We start from the raw sequence: 26,961 nt of genomic DNA, 5'->3' as shown, positions 1-26,961 counted from the left end.
CAGTGACCCGGAAGGGAGTTGCCCTAGCCTTCGCACTATAGGCCCTTTTAAAATCGGCCAACCGTATCCAGCTAGCAATGGTGGCCTTTGAAGCTGGGCCATCCTTACGAGGGCCCTCAGGAACAACAAATAGGTAGTCTGACTTCCGGAAGGACGTCATAGCTGCAATGTAGACCCGAAGGGCTTAAACGACATCCAAGCAATGTCACGTTCAGAAGGTTTAGGACAAGACTAAGGAAAGACAATGTGCTCATAAAGATGGAAGGAGGAAACCACCTTAGGAAGGAAGTTAAGATAGCACAGAATGTAGCACCACCTTGTCCCTATGAAAAAAAAACTAAATTTAGGTTTGCAAGAAAAGGCCGCCAGCTTAGAAACTCTATGGATAGAGGTGATCGCCACAAGGATAACTACCTTCCAGGATTAGACACTGAGAGAAACTTACCGCAAAAGGTTCAAAGCGTGCAGCCTGGAGAGCATCAAGGACCAGATTGAAATCCCAAGGTTCTAGGAGACCGATCAGGGGGGGCACAATGTGCTACACCCTGCAAAAAAAAAATCTTAATTGGAGCGCAGAAAGCCTAAATGTGTTGGAAAAGGATAGGGCTGAAACCTGCCCCTTTAGGAGTAGCCAATCTGAGTCCCTGATTCAAACCAACCTAAAGGAAGGCCAGAATTCGCAGGATGGAAAAGCGTAGGGGTTAGAAATTATGAGATTCACACCACCTAGAATATGCCAACCCGGTGTGACGGTAAATCTTTTTGGATTGAGTTTTCCGGGCCTTAATCATGGTCTGAATGACCGGATCAGAGAAATCTTTGAACTTCAAGCCCGCGGTTTCAACAGCCAAGCAATAAACTCAAAATGCTCGGGACCCACTGCACAGCGCAGGAAACGCTGATGTACATGATCAATGGGAACATAAAGATATGCATCCTTGATGTCTATTGAGGACAGGAACTCTTTGACCTCCGAGGAAGCGACCACCAATCGAAGAGATTCCATGCGAAACCTTCGAATCTTCACATATTGATTGAGACATTTTAGATCCAAAATGGGTCGAAGAGATCAGTCTCTTTTGTACTGTGAAAAGGTTTGAATAAAACCCTTTGAACAGTTCTTGAGTTCATACTGGGACAATTACTCAGTGATGGAGTAGGTTTTGAGTAACTTGAGAAAAAGATTGGGCCCTGGAGAGGCACCGAGGGGGTGTTGACTGGAAAAACCGCCTGTGAGGGCAAGAAGAAAACAATTTTGTAGCCTGTCGACACAACCCCCCGCACCCAGCCTTTTTCAACGTTTGAGCCATGTCTCCTGGAAGGTTAGCAGCCGTCCCCCTACCCAAGGGAGCAGCTCAGATGAGGGCAAATTTTCAGGCTGCGGAAGAACGTTGTGACACAGCAGGTCTAGCAGATCTGCAGCTGCGCTGAAAGTGGCTTTTGCCATAGACTCCACTTTGGCATCAACAGGATCCTTTAAAAGGTGGAAGAATCTGCAACCAGCAAGGTAGTATTTTCATAAAGTCGGGCCATCTACCCTGAGGTGAGCGGACCATTTGGCAATACACGCATCATAGAGAGGAAACATATAGTCCACACTCTTGGAGACGTCAGGGTGTTTCCATGCATCAGAAAACAATTTCTCAAAACTCTTATGATCTGGAAAGACCAGAGGGGGTCGCCTGAGGTGATGCAATAATAAAGCATTCTGAGGAGATTCAGCAGGATCATCTGCAATCTTAAGTGTAGCTCTAACTACCTAAATGAAATCCTTTACAGCAGGAGGAGTGGATTTGCTTCTATTACACAAAGTTCTAAATCAGAGAGAGACGTCCCCTAAAGAAGCTGGGTCAGATGCATCTCTTGAATGAAAAGAATGAAGGACGCCTGCAACATTTTTGTCCAGAGGAATCAAAGGAAGAATGATACCTCCTTGATGTCCTGGCCCGCTTGCGGAATGAACTGGGAGAACCAGAACGAGTGCAATCAAGGGAATAATGTCTGCGAGCCTGAATAAACGGTGATGCATGAGAGGGGTCAGACAATTGTGACGCGAACTGCTGAGGAAGGCGTTGCAAGGCGCCCGCCGTAGCCTGAGAGAGGCAGGTGACATTATCTATCGCCTGGTTGAGGAAAGCAGCAGGGTAATATGCTCACTAACTATAGGAGCTGGGGAATCCTGTGGTGGTTCAGGCAGAGGGCATTGAACACAGACTGGGTCAGCCTGCCCGCATGGAAACTTAGTACTGTACAGCGTACACGTAAAGTGCATTAACATGGCGGTGGAGGGATGGGGGTTCGGGTCCTAGGAGATTTTCCTTTGAAGATATATTATGAGCCTTTTGCAAAAAAAACACTATAGCCAATGGCTATCTTACCAGACCTCCTAGGTGCTGTGTCCCCCATGAAGCAGGAATGTTTCCAGCGCTGTATGACTTCTGTACACCGCTCAGTATATTATGTTGTTCACCATCGGTGTTAGAGGGAAGCATCTGAGGAAGACAGCATAACCCCTCCCCTCCAGCCAAAAAAAAAAAAGAAAAAGGCAAATGGTGGGAGATGGCAGGCATGTGACTCTGGTACCACCTCTTGACCAATCAGTATGCAAAAACAGCGGGGCAGGGAGGAGAGCGGGGTGAAAGTGCGTGGCCTAGCAGAGAAATAAAGCTGGGGCCTAAATTAACGCCACTGCTTGTAGTAAAAAACAGAAGATGAAACCTATTAGTAGGACACAACACCTCAGAATAAAAAAAACCCTCTATATAATGCCACAAAGGTCGCTGACAGTCTGAATGCTCCACCACAGACTACTTACCTGTCAGTGGTCTTCAGGCACAGCCTGTTACCCTTTCGGAAAATGCCCACACATAGTTTGGCTGTCCGTCATCCTCAACCCCCGCTGCGGTAAGAATAGGGGACTGGGTGACCAAGATGGGGAACATCAACCAGCATCCGTCAAAATGGCGGGCATCCACTGAAAAAGTGTGAACTCCTCCCGTCCAGCGCCCGCAGGGGAGTTACCAAGTGGAACACACGAGGGACTCGCATCCTGAACCGGAAAATAAAGAGAAATAAAAAATCTAGCAGAATTGCCTGCAGTGCAGGACCCATCTGCCTCCTACAAACACTAGGCTAAAACTGAGGAGCGGAATGCTCAGCAGAGGGTATACCCCACTAGGCTGGGCCACACATTTTTTTTATATTTACGTAGCGTCAGCATCCTATACCCATGGCACTGTGTTCCCCAGTGAAGTGGTCTCCAATCACCAAGCCGCGGATCATTTGGTATCGGGCCGGGGTAGATACGTTGCGTAAAGTTACACTATGTATCTGCCCTGGTGGCCGCAGGGAATTCCGTCCGAAAAACCACACCAAACTGTGGTACAGTTTTTCACCTGGAATGTCCGCTGAGCAAAGCTGCAGCATTTAGCCGGCCTGCTAGCAGGCCAGCCTCCTGGGATGACGTTTCATCCTAGGAGACCGCTGCAGGCTATGATTGGCTGCAGCAGTCGTCACACAGGATGAAACGTCATCCCAGGAGGCCGGCCTGGAGGAAGAAACACAGACTTCTGGGTAAGATTATTTTTTTGCGGCGGAATTTCAGGGATTCCGCCGCAATAAATGCAACTGCTAGTGGTTACGGGTTTTACCTCCTCATTGAATTCAATATGGTAAACATCTGCAGTATTTACTCAACGTGTGAACGGATGCTAAAAACGTTTTAATTTGTATTACCAACCACAGCCTACCACCAGGCCCTAATGTACGTTTCGTCCAAAGCTTTGTCCAGGGGAAGTGGTGGGCGAAACGTACGTTGGAGCCTATTGCTAGGCTGTGGTTGGTATCTCTCTTATGTTACCATACTGCTGTATTATCTCTATTCTGATGTGCACCTGTGTTAACCCCTTAATGACCGGGCCTGTTTTGGCCTTAATGACCAAGCCAGATTTGTTAAATCTGGTATGTGTGACTTTATCAGAGAATAACTCAGCGAAAGTTTTGAATATCCAAGTAATTCTGACATTGTTTTTTCGTCACATGTTGTACTTTATTTTAGTGGTAAAAGTAGACTGATACGATTTACGGAAATTAATAAAAAAATAGAAAAAATGAAGACATTTTGTAAAAATTATCATTTTTCCCTATTTTAACGGCAATATGTCACATATGTACATACATACAGTACAATTTTTTTTATTAAATATATATTTCCATCTCTTTACTCTATTTTGGCAGCACTTTTGAAAAAAAAATATTTTTTTTTGAGCAATTTAGAAGACTTACAAGTTTAGTAATAATTTTATACATTTTGAAGTACATTTGGTTTTCCTGCACCAAGCCAGGTTTTCAGAGGCTCATAGGTGTCAGAATGGTGGAAACCCCCACAAGTGACCCCATTTTGCAAACTACACCCCTTAAGGTATTTATTAAGGGGTGTTGTAAGTATTTTGACCCCACAGTTTTTTTGTAAGAATTCATGCAAAGCAGGCGTAAAAAAATATCTCACTTTTTTCATAAAAGTATAACTTTGAAGACCGATTTCTTTGTAAAGCGACCATGAGAATGAAGAAACACACCTCAAAATCTATCACCCTGTTTCTCCTGTTTTCAAAAATGCCCCCATTGTGACTCTAATGCATTGCATGGACACACAGCAGGGCTTGAAAGGAAGGGAGCACCCGGAGGCTTTCAGGACTCATATTTTGCTTGAAAATGTTTTAGGCCCCACTGTATATTTGGAGAGGATTTGAACTACCAGAACGATAGAAACTCCCCATAAACGACCCCATTTAGAAAACTAGACCCCTTAAGGTATTTATCTAGGGGTGTACTGAGTATTTTGACCCCACAGTTTTTTGCTAAATTTAATGCATAGCAGGTGAAAAAAACCAAAAAACACTTTTTCCATAAAAATATCACTTTGAAGACCGATTTCTGTGTAAAGCGACCATAAGAATGAAGACACACACCCCAAAATCTATCACCCGGTTTCTCCTGTTTTCAAAAATACTCTCATTGTTGCCCCAATCTGCTTATTAGACGTGTGGCTGGGCCAAAAAGAGAGGGAGCACCCTTTGGCTTTCAGGGCACAATTGAATAAATTCTAGGCCCCATATCATGCATTTAGAGGCATTGAGCTGCCTGAACAAAAAAAAAAACACGCAGAAATGACCCCATTTTAAAAACTAAACCCCTAAAGGTATTCATCTAGTGGTGTAGTGGGCATGCGGACCAAAAATTTTTTAAAGGAGGAAATAATGGGTATCATTTCAGACACTGGGTATATAATGTTTTCTTCAAACTCTTATTATGTTTCCACATGAAATAGAGGAGACGTGGTAGAAGGTTATTTTGTTAGAAATATGCCACATTAATAAATTTGTGCGGCATACAGAAGAGAAGTGAAGCCGTGTATTCATAATGGATACATGTTGCTATAGACGTATTTGCCTGTACTTATGACTGTCTTGCTGAAGAAGCAGCTGGTGCCATTATGATGTCATTGTGGACAGAATTCTGTCCTAATATAAAATCAGTCAGAGAGGAAAAAATAAACTGTACTGGAGTGACGGGCAATATCTTCAAACAAATGGAGGAAAATGTATCCAACTATGTTGCAAACTCGAGTCTGTTCATTAGATAGAAGAACACCTGCAGGGCTGTCAAGACAAGGATTTTTTTTTCAGTGACTGGTTGTACAACATCTCTTTAGCTCCATCAATCCTTATGAGGGACGAATGTGCCAAGTGACGCGGTACACCATAACAGGCCCCTGCCCGGCAAGGTAGGAACCGCTATGTGCACAAAACAACCAATCATCTACAGAATATATAGAGGGGCAATGTCCAAAACCATCTATAGGAACAGTAAAGGATCACTAATCCCCAAAATGATGTCAGTATTTCCAGAAGAACCATAACAAAGACCATGGTGTATTGATAAGGAACAGCTCGATTATTAGAGATCCTCCAAAAAAAAAAATATCATGCCCGTATCACGGTACAGAATTAGGAATGTAACCGCTGTATGTGGCAGGACATAGTCATAAGAAAAAGGAAATACATCCCCAATTTATTCTTGTAACCATTTCTAAAATGCACGACTTCCACTAATTCAGGGGCGGCACGGGCAATGCCCACATTTATTTTTTATTTCAAGAACGCTTGTGGGGGTCCATGTTCTGAATAGACAGATGTGGGCTCCTGCACAATAAACTGTATTCATTTGTGAGTGATCAAGTCCTGGATTTAATTGTCCAAGAATTGTATAAAAAAAAAAATCATAAAGGGGAAATTTAGTTTTACAGTCTGAAATAAATAAACCTCCGCATGAGAATCCCTCCCTCCCTTGGAAAGCCCAGAAACTAAACAAAAAAATATGCATAAATGAAATGGACTCCCTAAAAAGAATCCCCCCCCCCCACCCTTTTTGGTTTTCCCTAAATTATAGATAAAATTAATAATTAGAAACTGTGTGGTAGGTCTCAAAACAGGGGTAGTTGCACAGGCCTGGATTTGAAGGGCACATGGGGCAGTAAAACCGGGAATCGCTCCTCCTTCCGTGTTTACTGCACACCCGGCATCTCTTTTGGGGGTATCTTTGGTTCACAGAGGCAGGGACGGGGTGAAGGAAGTGGCGCTCAGTGAGCCTTTTGACATCCTCTGACTGGAAGGAGTCTCTAGGTGCGGGGGAGTCAAACAGGAGGTGCTCTATAATTTTCTCCTGATACTGGAGGAAACTGAGCGTTCCCTGGGTCTTGTACAGCACATAACTGTTGTAAGTGGCCATTTGGATAAGGTAGATCGCTACCTTTTTATACCAGGCCCTAGTTTTGCGCTTGGCCAGGTACGGTTGTAGGACCTGGTCAGATAGATCGACTCCCCCCATGAACTTGTTATAGTCCACCACGCAGACCGGTTTCCTCTTATCAGAGGTAGCGCCCCTCTCTCTTACTGCCACTGTGGTGTCCTCGTGCACGGTGGAGAGCATGTACACGTCCTTTTTGTCACTCCATTTGACAGCGAGCAACTGGTCACTTGCAAATGAGAGTGACGCACCCCTTTCTAGTCGCCTGGACACCAGTCGTTGAGGGAAGCCGACTATTTTTTCGTACCGTCCCACAGGCCCCTGTATTCGCAGCATGGAGGGACTTATACAGGGGGACACTGGTGTAGTAATTGTCGGTGTACACATGGTACCCTTTTTGTAGGAATGGCACCATGAGTTCCCAGACAATTTTCCCACTAATGCCAATATCCTCTGGGCATCCTGGGGGATTAAGGTGGCGGTCCCTGCCCTCATAAATGAAAAAGCCACAGGTGTAGCCCGTTGTGCTCTCGCACACCTTATAGAGTTTCACTCCGTATCGGGCTCTTTTGGAGGGGATGTATTGTCGAAACGATAGACGGCCCTTGAAGGACATAAGGGACTCATCTACCGCTAGTTTTTGGCCTGGGGTGTATAAATTGAAAAATGAGTCACTTAGGAGGGAGATTAGGGGTCTCAGTTTGTTGAGGCGATCATAGGCTGGGTCACTTCTTGGGGGGATTTGTGTATTGTCAGAAAAATGCATGAAACGCATTAGAGTCTCATAGCGCGTTCGGGCCATAACGGCTGCAAATACAGGCGTGCTATGGATAGCGCTGGTAGCCCAATAGGAGCGGATAGAGGGTTTTTTTTTTACTATCCCCATGTTTAGGGTAATTCCCCAAATTTTTTTTATTTCAGAAACTGTTGTGGGGATCCATCCTCTGGCATAGCAAGACCTGGGATTTTGGGTGCCAAATTGCCTGGCATATAAATTCGTCTGCTGGACAATTAGTTCCAGGACCTGTAAACAAATGAAAAAAATTATAGGGACTAAAATTTGAGACATCTGCGTTGATGCCTGGAGTCGCTGTAAATGGCAAAACTTGGGGGGGAGAAAGCAATTGCAGGATCCCAAATTGCGGAAGGGACTGCAGTACTAGGCCCGTTTCCTGACGCTTCACCGCTGACCGCTGCGTCCACCACCATAGGGCTGGGGGGTCCAGTGGCAGAAGCAGAACTTGTTTCGCTTTCTGAGCCAAGTTCTGCTTCTGACGCAGTGTCCGTATCACTGCCGGAACCGCTAGAGCACAGCATGGCGTATGCCTGCTCTGCAGAGAACATTCTGCAGCTTCTGCGGTTCATGTTCACCACACTAATAAGTTTTGTTTTTTTAGAAGACAAACAAAAAAACGGGGGTGATTACGTGTAATCTGGGGTGATTACTGGTAATCTGGGGTAATTACGGGTAATCTGGGGTAATTACGGGTAATCTGGGGTAAATTATGGACAATATTCGGATAATATCGGAAAACACTGGCGAGTAAGTATGTGGTGTATTTTACAGTATAATACAGCACAAGATTTGTATAGTATTTCTCTCTCTCCTCTCACAGATCAACTACAGTGAGAGGAGGGAGGGAAAGAGCACAAATCTTGTGCTGTATTTTGAAAATATGGGACTATGGTCACTGTGATAGGTATATCACAGTGACCATCTGATCAGGGACCAATTATAACGGTCCCTGATCAGTTTCTATTTACAGGCAGAATAGCTGCCTTTCACTGACAGCGCATGCGTGCGCCATTTTTATTTATTTTTTCCGGCGGTTGGGGGGAGGGGGGGCACGATCGGAGGCCTAACAAATAGTTTTTTATCTCCTCTCACCAAACATTCATGGTGAGAGGAGATAAAAAGTCAGATTTCAATGCTGCATTAATTGTAACGGCGATCGCCGGTATTCGTTGAATACCGGCGATTGCCGGTTTGGGGACCGCAAACAACGGTTCCCAGACTGTGCTCCAAGCCCTCAGCTACCTCTGGTAGCTGAGGGCAGGGAGCTATCCCTCTGCACAGCGCCGCAATCTTAATTAGATTGTGTGCGCATGCGCGGGCGCCATTTTTTTTCTCTTCCCGGCAGCTGCGGGAGGAGAAGAGAAGGGGGACACGATCGCGGGCATCGGAGGCCCTTCAGGTTAGTTTTTTATCTCCTCTCACCAAACATTCATGGTGAGAGGAGATAAAAATGTCCATTTTCCACCGCTGCACTAGTTGTAACGGCGGTCGCCGGTATTCGTTGAATACCGGCGATCGCCGATTTGGGGACCGCAAACAACGGTCCCCAGAGTGTGCTCCAAGCCCTCAGCTACCTCCGGTAGCTGAGAGCAGGGAGCTATCTCCTTTCACGGCGCCGCAATTTTATTCTGATGCAGCGCCGTGAAAAGGCGTATGTATCAGAATAAAGCCTGTTAGTGGCCGCCGTTAAAAGGCGTATTGGCGGTCACTAACGGGTTAAGCTATGCATATACTATGCAGCTGTTTATTGTAATCAGTAGGGGTGGTGAACATGTGTATACATGGGAAAATTAAAGTTCCCTAACACATATATAGGTTTTCCTTATTTGTATATCATCCCAGTCCTACCACCTTTTCTTAGGGCCAATTCCGTCTCCATTTTTACTTTAACTGTATGGTTTTTATTGATGTATTTGTAAATTAAAGCGAATTGTGTAATATTTATATATACATTTTTGTCCTGTGTATTTATCGGATGCATTAACCCCCCCAGATGCCACAGTCGCTAGTGATTGCGGCATCCGAGAGGTTAAATGGCCAGGATCAGAGTTCTCTCCGATCCTGGCCCTTGCAGCTGAGGGTCAGCTGAGCCCGCGCCATGTTGGGGTAGTACACATCTGACGTAAATGTACTTTGGATGGTGCTAATGAGTTAAAATTTATGACCCATCCTTAGAATACGCCAATGTTAGACTGGTTAAAGGCCCGACTCTCATCCCCCCACCGATCAGCTGCTTAAAAGGGCTCCCTTCATTGCTTCATACTTTGAACAGGAGCCGTGCCATGGTATTACAATTCGCTACAGCTTCTGCTCATTCTAGTGAATAGGACCGAGATGTAATACCAGGCACAGTGGCTACTAAAAGTACAGAACTGTGTAAACAATATTAGGCCATACATTTTAAAGGAACTGGAATAGAGCTCTGAACTCCCTACATCTCACGGACATTTGGAAACTATTGCACCCAATGGACAGAGACTCCACCTACTCACAATACATATAACCAATTGGACTATTTATTCCTCCCACAAAAACATACTGCCCTGGTTCATTCAGCAGACATAGGGAATATTTTACTATCGGATCACGCTCCGATCTCATTTACAATGAGACTGCTTGATGTCCCTAAGGGTGATTGGTGTTGGAAACTTAACGACACCCTTATAGCAGACACATCAAATGCACAAGTTATTGACAACCATCTGTCACAATATTTTACACATAATGTCATGGATTTGATCTTTACTCCGATTTTGTGGGAGGCTCATAAGTCGGTAATTAGAGGGGAACTTATTTCCTTAGGAGCTCATGTAAAGAAAGAAAGAAAAAAGGAATAAACTGCTTAATTCCCTGTTTTCCCAGATTTCTCTTCTAGAGGGTATACACAAAAAGACGAAAGCCATCTCCTCCGTAAAGGAGTTAACTGATCTCCGGGATAAAGTGAAAGATGTACTAAACGTTAATTCTGCAAAGCTGCTCCAAATCTCAAAGTTTAAACAATATGCTCACGGTGACAAAAGGGAACAAAATGATGTTACATAGTTAGCACGGCTGAAAAAAGACACATGTCCATCAAGTTCAACTAAGGGACGGGAGAAGGGAAAAATTTCTACACATAGGAGCTAATACTTTTTTGTTCTAGGAAATTATCTAACCCTTTTTTAAAGCCATCTACTGTCCCTGCTGTGACTAGCTCCTGAGGTTATTCCATAGATTCACAGTTCTCACAGTAAAGAAGGCTTGTCGCCTCTGCAGGTTGAACTTTTTTTTTCTCCATACGGAGGGAGTGCCCCCTTGCTGAGGAGGTTTTACATGGAACAGGATTTCACCATATTTTTTGTATGTGCCATTAATAGATTTATATAAGTTAATCATGTCCCCCCTTAGTCTTTTTTCAAGGCTAAAGAGGTTTCTTTTAATCTTTCCTCATAACTTAGATTCTACATGCCCCTTATTAGCTTCGTTGCTCTTCTTTGTATTTTTTCCAACTCCAGGGCATCCTTTCTATGAACTGGAGCCCAGAACTGAACTTCATATTCTAGATGAGGCCTCACTAATGCTTTGTAAAGTGGTAATATTATATCCCTGTCCCGCGAGTCCATGCCTCTTTTAATACACGACAATATCTTGCTGGCCTTTGAAGCAGCTGATTGACACTGCATGCTGTTAGTTTATGATTTACAAGTACACCCGGATCCTTCTCAACAAGTGAATCCCCCAGTGTAGCTCCCCCTAGGACATATGATGCATGCAGGTTGTTGGTACCCAGATGCATAACTTTACATTTATCTACATTAAACTTCATTTGCCAACTGGATGTCCAAACACTTAGTTTGTTTAAATCCGCTTGCAATTCACGAACATCTTCCATAGACTGAACTATATTACATAGCTTGGTGTCATCTGAAAAATAGAAATAGTGCTATTAATCCCATCCTCTATATCATTAATAAATAAATAAGTTGAATAAATAGTGGTCCCAGCACTGAACCCTGGGGTACACTTCTTACCGGGGACCATTCAGAGTAGGAATCATTTACTACAACTCTCTGGATACGGTCCTTGAGCCAATTCTCAATCCAATTACAAACTATACTATCTAAACCTATAGTGCTTAATTTACCCATTTGACATCTATGAGGGACAGTGTCAAATGCCTTTGCAAATGCCTCTGCATTAATTCGCAAGCAACATGACAAGACCTTTATTCCGGAGATCAAGACGACTGATGGTAAGACAGTAAACGGAGACTAACCGAATAGCTGACTCTTTTCAAACATTTTACCAAAACCTTTACTGTTTACAGACACCGACACTGCCCAACCTTGTAGGCTCTGACAACAATGATCTTATATCAAACTTTCTTTGCTCGATTGACCCTCCAAAATTAGAAAGCGAAGAACTTGAAGAACTCACATGCCCCTTTTCGGAGACAGAACTGGAGAAAGTGCTAACTACCATACCATCTGGTAAGAGCCCTGGGCCAGATGGTTTTCCAATTGGATAGTATAAAACTTTTAAAACAACCTTATTACCTCATTTTACTGCTTTATGTAATTCCCTACTTAAGGGTGACATTCTTCCACAACAAACATTGGAGGCGCATATAACTATTTTACCGTAAGACGGGAAAGACCTTACACAATTTAGTAGTTCCAGTCCGATTTCCCTCTTAAATGCCGACAAAGTGGTGGGCTAAGGCTTTGGCCAATAGACTTGGACCTTTGCTCCCCAAGATAGTAGGAGAGGAGCAAACAGGCTTAATCAGAAATAGAGAGGGCAAAGATAATACATGTAGTCATTAGATTGGTTGAGTACGCCAGATCCCGTCAAATTCTGTTAGTCCTTCTTGGGACCGATGCCGAGAAGGCATTTGATAGAGTTTACTAGGCGTACTTAGAGGCTACCCTGAGAAAATTTGGAATTCCACAGTTGTTTATCCATGATATATTTTCATTATATTGGAACCCTGGCGCGAGAATAAAAATTAATGGGGCCTGCTCTAAACCCTTTACTATTTGTAACGGTACCCGCCAAGGATGTCCCTTATCACCCTCTTTATTCGTTCATGTAATGGTAACCATACTCCAGAAGATTAGGCAGGACCCCCTTATACAGGGCATCAAAGTGGGATCTCACACTCACACCACGGCTGCATTTGCGGATGATTTATTAATTTTAACCACTAACTCAGCCATCTCTATTCCCTACCTAATAGGGTTGTTTGACTCCTTTGGGGTAGTGTTGAATTTTAAGGACAATTTTGGGAAGTCTGAGGTTCTGAACATCTCCTCGCCGGATACAATTATTAGTCCCATTAAAGCTTATTCACCGTTTAAATGCCCAGAAAAAAAACATATTTGGGGATTCAACTTACTAAAGACCCTTCACATCTATACACAAGTAATTATTTACCTACACGCAAAGCCATCCAGAAACAATTACAAGATCTCAAAATCCCATTTATGTCTTAGATGGGACATAAAAACCGGTTTAAGACTTTTATAGCACCTAAACGAATATATCTGCTTCAAACTCTTTCTATATGGCTGCCTAGAATCTTTTTTGATAAAATTAGGAGATTGTTCTCCTCATTTCTATAGCACAATAAAAGACCTTGGCTGAAATAACTTCTACAGAAACCTTAATTTGGGGGTATTGGAGTCCCAGATATACTCACATACTATAAAGAGAATCAATTAAATAGATGGAAGTTCTTTGTCCAAGGTTCCAATCACACCCTTTACACTAGATTGGAGGGAGAACTTCGCTCACTTTCAGATAAACTATTTTTGTGGGGTTTGATGACCTTCTCCTCAATTACACTCCGTTCCAGTGTCTTGTTAAAAGGCACTATATGAGTTTGGCAAGATGTCAACAAAACACATCCTCTCCTCTCTACTCACTTTCGATTTTTTCCTTTAAGCCTTCTACCCTTCCTGGTAAACCGTAAAAGACCCCCAAAATTCCTATATAATCAAAGATAGTGGTATTTGCGTCCATTTATAAATTCAATTAAATCCGCCTGATAAAGAACGCTTAAAAATATTTCATTAAATAAACTTATTAAAACCTGGGCTAGACTAGCCAAAATATCGGATAACAGGCTACGAAGCAGAGAGAGACCAAGATAGGAGTAGCAACAGAGGGCAACAGAGGGCAACCAGCTGTAGCACTACACGCCCTTCTGTTACAAAACTAACAACTTCCCTATCGAGAGTCAAAGCAAATGTAATTAATCCCTGCCTGGGATAGTAGTCAGAAGTCAAAACAGATTAGAACATTGGTAGAACACCTAACGCGTTTCTACATCCCTCTATCATTCGGATGTTTCATTAGAGGTGTAAATTCATTCACAACAGGGGCAGCTGAGACATTTCAGTGTTTCTATCAAGCCCCCCTGTTGTGCAGATATCAGTGACAACACTGGTGTCTGACCGCAATGCGCGCCGTTAGACGCCGGCTATTTAAAGTTTTACCCCTCCCATTCAGGGCAGAACAGGCCCTGTTCACTGCCCAAGTTAGACAGCGCCAAATCGACGTGACGCTTGTCCATTGCTGCGGGCTTGGTCCAGACTCCGCCCCATTGGGTCAACCAATAGACGCAAGGCATCAGGTAACTTTGGGAACCAAAAGTGTCCAAATAGTAGCGGCACACGACAAGACACAAATATCGACTTAAGATTAGAGGATAAAAAAAGCCAGGTAAATCTCTCGAAAACAAAAGAGAACTGGGACATAGGTAAAAGATAGACAGTCAATCAAATTAAAGTGATATACTCAGAACGATCACCCTGAAATTATGGATAAGTCATGTTTGATCGATGACTGGTTGCATGTAACTATGCACTAATTTGTCCTTAAAATTCCATCCTCTGCAGTATGTAATCGAAGGGTTATCATCTAACAGTTCTCCTATATCTGGATCGGCCTTTAGAATACCCCAAAAAGGTATTGAGTACCTGTCGAACTTGCTGGTGTTGAGAATCATAGGTCCCTATGATCCTCAGATCCGTTTCTTGAGTCTCCCGAACTCTCGGATTAAGTAAATCATTCCTATTAGTTGAGAGAGCATGCTGATGTGCATCTCTGAGGACCCACTCTGGGTATCCCCTACTCCTAAACCTCCATTTCAACTCTAACGCTGCTATTTGATAGTCAGAGAGGTCTGTACAATTTCTCAGAGTGCACAAATACTGCCCCTTGGGAATCCATTTATGGAGGGGTTTGGGATGCCAACTTTCCCACCTCAACAGGGTGTTTGTGGCAGTTGGTTTCCTATGTATCTGCGTCCTTAGTTTACCAGACTTTGATTTACTTATCACAAGGTCCAAGAATGTAATTCTCTCGTCTTGGACCTCCGAGGTAAAGAATAGGCCTAGATTATTCATATTAAATTTTTTAACAAACTCAGCAAATTCAAATCTAGAGACCTTCCAGAGTACCAGCACATCATCATCATCAATAAATCTTACCCACAGTAAGATATTGGAAGTATAATACTCCATAGAGTCCTGAAAAACAACCTCCTTTTCTCACCAGCCCAGGTAGAGATTAGTAAAAGTGGGAGCACATGGGCTTCCCATAGCCACTCCCCTGAGCTGGTGGAAATTAGTTTTGTTAAACACAAAGGAGTTGTGTTCAAGAATGAATCCAAGAAGTCTCACAACAAAAACTTTATAGGAGTTAGTGGAATTGGAAGGGATAATCTCATAGCAGTTGTGGTCGTCAAGGATCGCAAGGCACATAGATACGCATGTCTGGCGATCCAGGACGACGACATTCCCGCCTTTATCGGATGATTTAACAATAATAGATTCATCTCTTTCCAAAAGCCGCAAGTTCTCAAGTTCACCAGGGCTGACATTAACAAGATCACCTCTATTGCAAATACGGGACAATTGGTCAATGACAACCTTTAGGAATACGTCTGTTGGTGTATTATCGCTCATAGGGGGATTCTTATTTGAAAGTAAGGCCAAATCAGTACATGGGCCTTCCCCTACTAGTCTCCCACCCTCATTGAGCAAATCACCTATAGTTTAAATAGGGGAATATCCTCCTCATCTAGACACAGTTCCAGGCATCCAAGTTTGTCAGTGATTTTAAAGATTTTTTTCCATTTAAGTTTACGTCCAAATAACTGCAGGTCTTTAACCCATGCAAATAAATTGAAAGTGGGAGTCTGAACAAAAGATAATCCTTTCTTAAGCAAATTCATTTCTCCTTCAGATAAAGCTCTTTGTGACAGGTTAATCACCTGCATATATAGTCAACCGAGGCCCCTTCACCCCTGGAGAAGGTAATCCGATACGAATGAGCCTCGGGATAAGTCCCCCGCCCCCCCCCTTATTCAAATAACCAGATCCTCGTTTACCCCATGACTGATGTTTAGTAGCAGGGTACTGGGGCCTTGTCGGATAGCCTCCTCTACCCCTATTATTGGGACGACTAGAGGTGTCGCTATCATAGTCCGAAGAGGACACCTCCGTATCGCGGTCTATCTGGGCCTGATCCTTTCTGCTAAAAGTCCAGACTATCCCTTCGGAACTTAAAGTGCTTTCTTTCCTTGATGTGCGCTATAAATTTCTCAATAGCCTGCTGTAACAATAGTGCCTTCCTTTCAAACTCGGTGTTATGACTGAACTTTTTAATAATCTCAATATTGTCTTTGAGGGCTTGTGTAGTGTTCACTTGCAAGCTATTCTCCTCCTCTAGCAGAATGCCCATGAACCTCAGGTGAGGAATAATATAGATTATTTTTCCAATTTAATGAGTAGCCCTGTACCCCTCACTCTGGCAGCAGGCTGTAGATTCTCTCTCAAACTTCTTGGGACAATTTTTTTTTTTAAATATGTCTCAAGAGTTTGTACTTCCCACCAAGCACGTATGTGATCTTTATAAACACGTGTCAAATTGCGAAATGCTGGTGTAATACTCAAATTCTGTACTTGAACTGGCAACTCCATTTCAGTGAAGACCTCCCTAGCTTCATTCATCCATTTATCAGTGTCGATAGTATTAGTTAAAAAGCCTGCCATTCCATATAAAAAAATAGTCCAATAAATACAATTCCTATATATCAAAGATAGTGGTATTTGCGTCCATTTATCAATTCAATTAGATCCGCCTGAAAAAGAACGCTTACAAATATTTTATTAAATAAACTTATTAAAACCTGGGCTAGACTAGCCAAAATATCTGATAACAGGCTACCAAGCAGAAAGCGACCAAGACAGAGTAGCAACAGAGGGCAATCAGCTGTAGCACAGCACATCCTTCTGTTAAAAACTAACAACTTCCCTATCGAGAGTCAAAGCAAATGTAAATGATCCCTGCCTGGGATAGTAGTCACAAGTCAAACAGATTAGAACATTTGGTAGAACACCTAACGCGTTTCTACAACCCCCTATCATTCGGATAAAAGACCCCAACCGAACTTCTGGGACCACTTTCTGCATTCTTTGACTGATGCCGAGGTTTCCTCTTCTTTGCTATATAGGAAGACGGGTCTCCTTTTAAAAGGCTTTCTACAAACGCAAGACTTCCAGGGAACATGTGTTAGATATTACTTTTTACACCCTCTCAAGTAATTTGACCCAGTTTGAAAAGCAACTGGACAGTTCTGCATCGCAAAAACGGGTCCTAGCCACCACATGAGTTCTTGCTGACTTTGGGGAGAGAGGAAAAAACTGATCTTATTACTAGATGGGAAAAGGATCTACAAACTTCATTTGATGATGAAGAGCAGAAGTTAATTTTAAAGAATTCCCATGGTTTTTCACAATGCATTAAGGTGAGGGAAAACTCACAAACTAATTTCTCGTTGGTATAAAACCCCGTCCTGGTTACATGTGAACAATCCTGACATACCAGAGGTGTGTTGGAGGTGTGATCATGATAGAGGTACACTGCTTCATATTTGGTGGCAGTGCCCCTTGATACAAGGGTTTTGGAAAAAGGTGATTGATATGATGAATCACATTTGCTCTTCTACTGTCCCCTCCACACCACAGACTGTAATTCTGTGGTTGCCTTCTGACTTACTCCTAAACGGAATAATTTACCTACAATTTTAATCACAGCAGCTAGGTTGCTAATTCCGTTAAATTGGAAAAACACAGAACCTCCGACAATTGACCAATGGGAACTGAAGGCTAAAGAATTCTATAGGCTAGAATAATTCATTCATTGGGAACGTTCCATAGGTGTATATCTTTCTGTATTGACTGCATGAACACCTTTCACATCTTTCTATTTATTTGCAACTAATTCGATTATTTGTAACGTCTATTCGACTATGATATAATATAATTGGCATCACTCATCAGGGATCCACATGATAGCACTTACTTCCCTATACTATACCTTTCCTTCTACCCTCTCATTTGGTCCTTTTCGTGTATTGCTATCAATATTGGATACAAGATCAGTTTGTATTTGCTTAGATATTATTACTTCATTTACCTTGTGATGATCAAAAAATTTGTATGTATCCTCTGCTGTTACATCGCTACATTTTGTACTCAAAAATGGTTTGAATTTTTTTTAAAAGGAACTGGAAAACTCTTTTAAAAGGGACAGCCTTGGGCCTAACAAAGGCACTTCGAGGTTTCCAGAGATGATGCCTGTTAGGGCATTACTAACCTATGTCCTGACAGCTGCCTGTGTATTTTAACAAATAGGCTGTAATGCATTGAAAGCTATAATTTTTATTTTCTTAATGCCTAATTTTAATGCATTGAAAGACCTAAAACACACCTATATATAGTAGGTTTCCCCACAAAAAGACAAGACCTCATGAAGACCAGATCTGTCCATATGCCCTGCTCGTGACCTCACATATATCTCAGGTCCTAGCATGTAGAACAATAAAATGTATTCTTTTATTTAACGCCTACGGATAAGACCCTTTTGCAAATACATGTAATAATATTTCTAACCGTGATTTCATGGATAAAAGGATATTGATGTGATTTTTTGCAGCATTGGATTTGCTCATTATTGCTATAATATGGTTGATTTCCACAGGAGTAATATTCAATCCATTACGAACAAACTGTGGGGAAAGAGGGAGAGAAAAATAATATTTAGTAAAATACTCATACATATAAAACACCAACAAATGACCAGCCAGTAGCGGTGCAAAATGCTTCTTTAAAGGCTATGTACACCTTTGAAATAGACAGTTTTATTAAAAAAACAAAAACTATTTGGTACAATTTTCAAAATACTTTATTAAAAATAGTTTTTACTTTTTGAGATACAGCTGCTTTGTATCCTGTATACAGAGCAGCTGTTAAGTTTGTTAAGACCTGAAATCAATCTGACTGGTTTAGTAAAAGCCCTGCGTGTCCACCTGTAATCGATCACATCTTAGGTTTCAACTTCGATGTGATCGACAGCTGCTCAATCCTGTGTGTCAGGGACATGACGGACCCGCTGACACTGAACCAGTCAGTTGAGTGGACCTGACAGATACAGGTTTCAGCGCTAGATACAGCTGCTCTGTATACAGAATATAAAGCAGCTGTATCTCAAAAAGTAAAAATAATTTTTAATAAAAAAAGTTTTTTGAACGTTGCACCAATCACACATTTGTAGAATGGAGGAATTGTGTAGTTGGCAACAGAGATCACATTCGAAAGGCTTGATGGTTTGGTCACCCTGGAAGCGATACAGATTCTCTCAACCTCAATATCATTGCTTCCCAGAATCCTAAATCCCCTTCGCTACCCCCATAGACAATTTGTTCCCTTCAGCTTACATTTGGAGAAAATACTAAATATGCAGGTTTATACATTCCTATCACAAGGAGGAGCTGTCTCTAACAACCCCTATTTACCCTAACTGCACAAAATCCCTACTGTCGAGAACACCTAAGAGTGCATTCTATATTGTATATATACTTAGCTTTTGGAATGTGGTCTTGTTGTGCTTCACTCTCTCTCTCTATATATATTATATATATATATATATATATATATATATATCCCCGTTGACAGCTTGGACTTACTTGTAAGATAGCTATATATATATATTTATTTTCTTTATATGAGATCCTGCGTGGTCTTACGAATTATTTTACATTTTTATTTTAATCTCATGTCTGATGTATTTTCCCTGTCATTTACGGTCACGATATATTATTTATGTTTTTGTTCAAAACTCTTCAATAAAATCAGAATTGAAAAAAAAAGTCCAAATGCGGTTTACATCTGAATCCTGGTTTTTGTAGATCATGGAAACCAAGGCAGTGCCGGATTGATCGTACAACAGTGCCTGCTGGAACCCATTGGTTTATTATGGGGTCCAATAGTGATCTCCGTTGTCTTTGAAGAGAAGCGCAGGATGCAGCACTATTCTTATCGAATACAATAGGATCTGTGACAGAGGCGCAGATGTGAACACAGCCTCAGTGGGCTTTTATTGCAGATAACAGATCGAAGAGCAATGGAAGGTATGGTCTGTAACAATGGAGTCAACGCTCAGCTAGAAGTTTCCAGATGTAACAAGACCGGTGACACATGGTGCACTCACTCATATCCATGGGTAGATATCCATATATTTCTTGCAAAAACGGGTGCAGAAAATACTTCACTTTCCTGTTTCTTGAAAAAAAGGTTTTCTTATTTTCCTCTGATGGGATTTATTCTTGTTTATAGCAAGAAAAATGTGGAAGTAATATGGATTGAAATTAGGATGTTATGTGACTGTGTGCAGCAACTACAAATTGGTTATCGTCATGGCAAAGCAAACAGACCAGATGTGGGAGGTTGGTCAGTTTGCACATAATAAATAATGTACCCTAAATACTTGGAAGATATTATAAAGCTTAAAAAGTTAAAGGGGTTTTCCAACTAAAGGTGTTCATGCAAATACACGCTAGTCATTGTAGAATAAAAACCTTTGTAACTATCTAATATACTCTCTATTAATTCTTTACCATTTTCAAGATATAACATCTCTATTCAATATAATATAAAGGGCAACAAGAGATTGACATTAGGATCCCCAAGACTTGAGAAAATAGGGCATTTAAAATTCTGAAATATCACTTTCCTGGTATGATGTGGTCATTTAACCAAAGAGAAAAATTATGAAAAAAATAAATAAAAAAAAATGGGCAAGTTGCACACATGGATTTAAGACTACTATGACATCCCATCAGAAAATCGATCGCATCGAGAAGGATAGCTTGACGCTTCGTCGATTTTAACTAAGGCTGTGTTCACATCAGTTTTGGGCTTCCGTTCATGAGTTCTGTTAGCCCTTTCCGTCAGAGGAACCCATGAACCGAAAGCCCAACAGAAACCATACCTTCCGTTGATTTAATTGGAAATGCTTCCGTTGCAATTTGTTTCTGTTCCGTAAGGCTTCCATGTGTTTTTAGCGGAAACAATATCATAGTAGACTGCGATATTGTTTCTGCTAAAAAACCTTACAGAACGGAAGCATTACCATTTAAAATCAATGGTAATGCAAAAGGAAGCTATGGTTTCAGTTTGGCTTTGCCTTCAAGGGTTCCTCCGACGGAAAGGTCTAACGGAACCCATGAACGGAAGGCCGACGTGGATGTGAACAGGCAGTAAGGCTGGTTTTAACCTTGACAGAGATGACAGTAAGAGGCTGTTATCTTTCTTCCTGCTGTCACTTGCAGCCTCCCCATCCAGTGACTAAGAACCAGAGTAAAACTTTTCATGCTGCTCCCCGACTTCAAACGAGTGTTGCACCCCGAATATTGCACCAATTTTGAGCCTGTAATCATTTAAAAGATAATATTAAGGGCTTTATTATGATACCAAAGTTCTGAGGTTTAGTCCTTAGATTCTTGGGTTTAAAGTCATTATGTATTACATACGTTCTTGGCAGTGAAAATGTTAAAGGCTATGTGCATCTTTGTAACCCTTTATTTTTCTTTACCTCTAAAATAAAAGCAACTTGGCAACTAGTCTTGATAAATACTTTGTTTTGTGTACGCATTATCTATGTAAACCTACGTGCGGCAGGCTGATGCAGCTATTGCTCTATGGTTGAATACTTTCATCAGCGCACAGCACAAATCAGGGGCACAGTCACAAAGTTCAGAGCATTGGGAGAACTGGTGAGTGAGTGCATGCTCCACGGGGAATATCCACTGAACTTGTAGCAGCACAAACCGGAATGTTAGAGAAAGCAAGTATGCAAAACAAAGAACACATAAATCCACCAACATATTGCAACTCAAACCTCTCCAAACACACTAAACATATTTTTTTTTTCCATGACAAAGGTGCACATTACCCCTTAACCCCTTCAGGACTGAGCCTGTTTTGGCCTTCAGGACGAAGCAGATTTTTCAAATCTGACATGTGTCACTTTATGTGGTAATAACTCCGGAATGCTTTTGCCTATCCAAGCGATTCTGAGATTGTTTTCTCGTGACATATTGTACTTTGTTAGGGAAAAATTTGGTCGATAAATTCAATATTTATTTGTAAAAAATTTGCATTTTTCTAAATTTTAATGTATCTACTTGTAAAACAGATACCACACAAAATACTTACTAGTATATATTTCCCATAGGTCTACTTTATGTTTGCATCGTTTTTTTAACATTCTTTTATTTTTCTAGGACGTTACAAGGCTTAGAACTTTAGCAGCAATTTCTCATATTTTCAAGAAAATTTCAAAAGCCTACTTTTTCAGAGACCAGTTCAGTTCTGAAGTGGCTTTGAGTGCCCTATATATTAGAAAGTCCCCATAAATCACCCCATTTTGAAAACTGCACCCCTCAAAGTATTCAAAACAGCACTCAGAAAGTGTTTTAACCCTTTAGGTGTTTCACAGGAATTAAAGCAAAGTAGAGGTGAAATTTACAAATTTCATTTTTTTTTTCGAAAATTCATTTGTAATACATTTTTTCTGTACTACAGAAGGTTTTACCCAAGAAATGCAACTCAATATTTATTGCCCAGATTCTGCAGTTTTTAGAAATATCCCACATGTGGCCCTAGTGCGGTAATGGACTGAAACACAGGCCTCAGAAGCAAAGGAGCGCCTAGTGGATTTTGGGGCCTCCTTTTTTTTAGAATATATTTTAGGCACCATGTCAGGTTTGAAGAGGTCTTGTGGTACCAAAACAGTAAAGACCCCCCAAAAGTGACCCCATTTTGGAAACTATACCCCTCAAGGAATTTACCTATGGGCATAGTTAGGATTTTTAACCCACAGTTTTTTTGCTAAATTTATTTGAATTAGTATGTGAAGATGGATGAAAATCTGCTTTTTTTTGTGAAAAAACGTAGAAAATTTTAATTTTTGCAAGGAAGTAAAAAAAACACCCCAACATATGTAAAGCAATTTCTTCCGATTATAGCAATACCCCATATGTGGTAATAAACTGCTGTTTGGAAACACAGCAGGCCTCAGAAGAGAAGGAGCACCATTTGGATTTTGGATTTCTGATTTAGCTGGAATAGTTCTCAGTGCCGTGTCGCGTTTGCAATGCACTGGAGGGATGAAAACCATGGAAACCCCCCAATAGTGACCCCATTTTGGAAACAACACCCCTCAAGGAATTTTTCTAGGGGTAAAGTTAGCATTTTGACCCCACAGTTGTTTTGCTGAATTCATTGGAATTAGTCTGTAAAGGTAAAAATCTTTTTTTCTGTAAGAACTTAGACATTTTTAGTTTTTGCAAGGAATAAAGGAGAAAAAGCACCCCAGCATTTGTAAAGCAATTTCTCCTGATTACGTAAATACCCCATGTGGTAATAAACTGCTGTTTGGACCCACACTGGGGCATAGAAGGGAAGGAGCACTATTTGGCTTTTGGAGCTCAAATTTAGCTGGAATAGATTTTGGGTGTCATGTCGAATTTGCAAAGCCACTGAGAGACTGAAACAGTGGAAGCCCCCCAAAAGTAACCCCATTTGAGAAACTACACCACTTAAGGAATCTATCTAGGGGTATAGTGAGCATTTAGGCCCCACACGTCTTTTGCAGAATTTATTAGAATTTCCACTAAAATGTTGCATTTTTTCAATTTCACAAAGGACAAAATGCACCCCAACATTTGTAAAGCAATTTCTCCCGAGTACGGCTATACCCCACATGTGGTCATAAATGGTTTTTTTTTTCATTAGAAAGTAATTAACTCTTTCCGAACTGATCCATGTTTTGCTTTTTCTTTTTTTCCTCCCCGCTGTCCGAGACCCACAAACTTTTTTTATTTTTCCGTCAATAGAGTGGTGTGATGGCATATTTTTTGCAGGACGAGCTGTAGTTTTTATTGGTACCATTTTTTGGTACATAAGACTTTTTGATCACTTTTTATTAAATTTTTCGGTAGAGCCAAGGTGACCAAAAAACTGTGATTTTGCCGTTTAAAATTCTTTATTTTTCACAGCGTTCACTGTGCGAGTTCAATAATGGTATAGTGTAATAGCTTGGACTTTTACGGACGCAGCGATACCAATTTTGTGTATTTTTTACATTACTTTAGAGAAAAAAATGTGAAAAGGGTTTCTTTTTGGACTTTAAATATTTATTTAATTTTTTCCACTAATAACAACTATTTACTTTTGTTTTTACACATTTTATTAGTCCCCCTAGGAGACTTGAACCAGCAATCATTAGATCACTGGTAGAATACACTGCAATACTAATGTATTGCAGTATATTGTCATTTTTACAGGCACCTGTAACAGCATGTTCGTAATAGACAGCTGACACCCGCAGCGTATGGCGCGGGTTCAGCGCGTGAGACGCTCCATATATCACCCCCCCACACCACTACATGCTATTAAGTCATGGTGCGCGAAGGGTTTAATGCGCAGCGGATGGTGCAGAGTGAAAATTAAAATTTTCCACTGATGTGCCATTTTAGTGAACTATATGTTGTGCCCAGTTTGTGCCACAAATACCTCATAAAATTTTAACTGGGTTCTCCCGGGTATGACGATGCCATATCGGTGGACGTAAACGGCTGTTTGGGCACGCTGTAGGGCTCAGAAGCGAGGGACGCCATATGGCTTTTGGAGCGCAGATTTTGCTTGGTAGTAGCTCTGCCGTTTTGCTGGTATTTCAGTTTATAATGTGGGGGCATATGTAGGCTGGGCAGAGTACATCAGGGCATAATAAGAGGGTATAATAATGGGGTAAATAAATAATAATCCACAGATATGTGGCCTTTATGGCACTTATAAACGGCGCCTGATCTTATCCGCTTTTGGAACACTGCACATATTCTGGGATCCGGAACTTTTTTTATTTTTTCACCACCGGAGCCGTGTGAGGGCTTATTCTTTGCGGGACAATCTGTAGATTTCATTTGTACCATTTTGGGGTACATGCCATTTTTTTTATCAACTTTTTATTCCATTTTTCGGCAAGCCAGGTGACCAAAAACCATCAATTCTGACAATGATTTTTATTTATTTTTTACAGCGTTCACCCTGGGCTATAAATGACCATTATATTTTATTCTGCGGGTCGGTACGATTACAGCGATACCATATGTATATATCTTTTTTTATGTTTTGCAGCGTTTGCCACTGTATTCTGAGAGCCATAAGTTTTTTATTTTTCAGTCAAAGAAGCTGTGTAAGTTGTTTTTTTGCGGGACGGGTTGTAGTTTGTATCGGTACTATGCAACTTTTTGATCACTTTTTATTGTACAGGGTGGGCCATCTATATGGATACACCTAAATAAAATGGGAATAGTTGGTGATATTAACTTCCTGTTTGTGGCACATTAGTATATGGGAGGGGGGAAACTTTTAAAGCTGGGTGTTGACCATGGCGGCCATTTTGAAGTTGGCCATTTTGTATCCAACTTTAGTTTTTTCAATGGGAAGAGGGTCATGTGACACAAACTTATCGAGAATTTCATAAGAAAAACAATGGTGTGCTTGGTTTTAACGTTACTTTATTCTTTCATGAGTTATTTACACGTTTCTGACCACTTATAAAATGTGTTCAAAGCGCTGCCCATTGTGTTGGATTGTCAATGCAATCCTCTTCTCCCACTCTTCACACACTGATAGCAACACCGCAGAAGAAATGCTAGCACAGGCTTCCAGTATCCGTAGTTTCAGTTGTTGCACATCTCGTATCTTCACAGCATAGACAATTGCCTTCAGATGACCCCAAAGATAAAAGTCTAAGCGGGTCAGATCGGGAGACCTAGTGGGCCATTCAACTGGCCCACGACGACCAATCCACTTTCCAGGAAACTGTTCCTCTAGGAATGCTCGGACCCGATACCCATAATGACATAAATAACTCATGAAAGAATAAAGTAACGTTAAAACCAAGCACACCATTGTTTTTCTTGTGAAATTCTCAATAAGTTTGATGTGTCACATGACCCTCTTCCCATTGAAAAAACTAAAGTTGGATACAAAATGGGCAACTTCAAAATGGCCGCCATGGTCAACACCCAGCTTGAAAAGTTTCCCCCATCCCATATACTAATGTGCCACAAACAGGAAGTTAATATTACCAACCATTCCCATTTTATTTAGGTGTATCCATATAAATGGCCCACCCTGTATATTTTGGGAGGGGTGGTGACCAAAAAATTGTGATTCTGGCATTGTTTTTATTTATTTTTTTTGCGGTGTTCACCGTGCGGGAAAAATAATATTATAGTTTTATAGTTGGGGTCGTTACGAACGCGGTGATACCAAATATGTGTACTTTTTTTTTTACGTGTTCATTTTTTTTCCTATAATAAAAGACTTATTATAGGAAAAAAAGCAGTTCTTGTTTGTCACTTATAACTTTTATTTTTACACTTTTTTAAAAACATTTTTATTCTTTTTCTTTTTACTTTTTTCACTTGTCCCACTAGGGGACACTTAGACTTGCAGCTCTGATCGCTGCTGGAATACATTACACTACACACGTAGTGTAATGCATTCCAACTGTCATTGTGACGTAAGTCACACTGACAGGAAGCCTAGGAGGACCGGCAGAGGCTGGTCCTCATAGGCTTCCGTACATGGCAGCCCGGAAGCCATTGTCTGGCGTCCGGTTGCCATGGGTACCATCGCCAGCCCCCGTGATTTCACATGGGGGCTGCCAATCGGCGCTAAACACCTTAATTGTGGCGTTCAAAATCGAACGCCGCAATTAAGAGGTTAACTGCCGAAATCAGCGGCGATGGGCCGCTGATCGTCAACGGGGAATGCAGGGCAGACACCCTGCATAGTTAACCGCCGCTGCGGTCTAGCGTCGCGGTTAACTGTCAAAGCACAGACGTTACTGCACGTAAAGGTGCGCGAAGTGACTGCTCACATTGACGTGCATTAACGTCAAGGTGCGGGAAGGGGGTTAAGCTACAGCCATACTATCCTGTTTTGTATAAAAAA

At 41.5% G+C, this 26,961-nt stretch overlaps 1 protein-coding gene across 4 annotated transcripts in view; it reads right to left on the bottom strand.

Annotated features, from left to right (window-relative positions):
• The window catches only part of TOPAZ1 (testis and ovary specific TOPAZ 1), a 170,277-nt gene that overhangs the window by 55,163 nt on the left and 88,153 nt on the right, over positions 1 to 26,961 (bottom strand). For all 4 annotated transcript variants that reach the window (XM_075827153.1, XM_075827155.1, XM_075827151.1 and 1 more), the window contains one exon: positions 18,547 to 18,662. In XM_075827153.1, the coding sequence (XP_075683268.1) occupies positions 18,547 to 18,662 (116 nt within the window). The remainder of the gene's footprint in view (positions 1 to 18,546; positions 18,663 to 26,961) is intronic.

The sequence above is a fragment of the Rhinoderma darwinii genome, chromosome 5, assembly GCF_050947455.1.
Source record: "Rhinoderma darwinii isolate aRhiDar2 chromosome 5, aRhiDar2.hap1, whole genome shotgun sequence".
Taxonomy (NCBI): Eukaryota; Metazoa; Chordata; class Amphibia; order Anura; family Rhinodermatidae; genus Rhinoderma; species Rhinoderma darwinii.
This window is presented reverse-complemented; position numbering and strand designations above follow the sequence as displayed.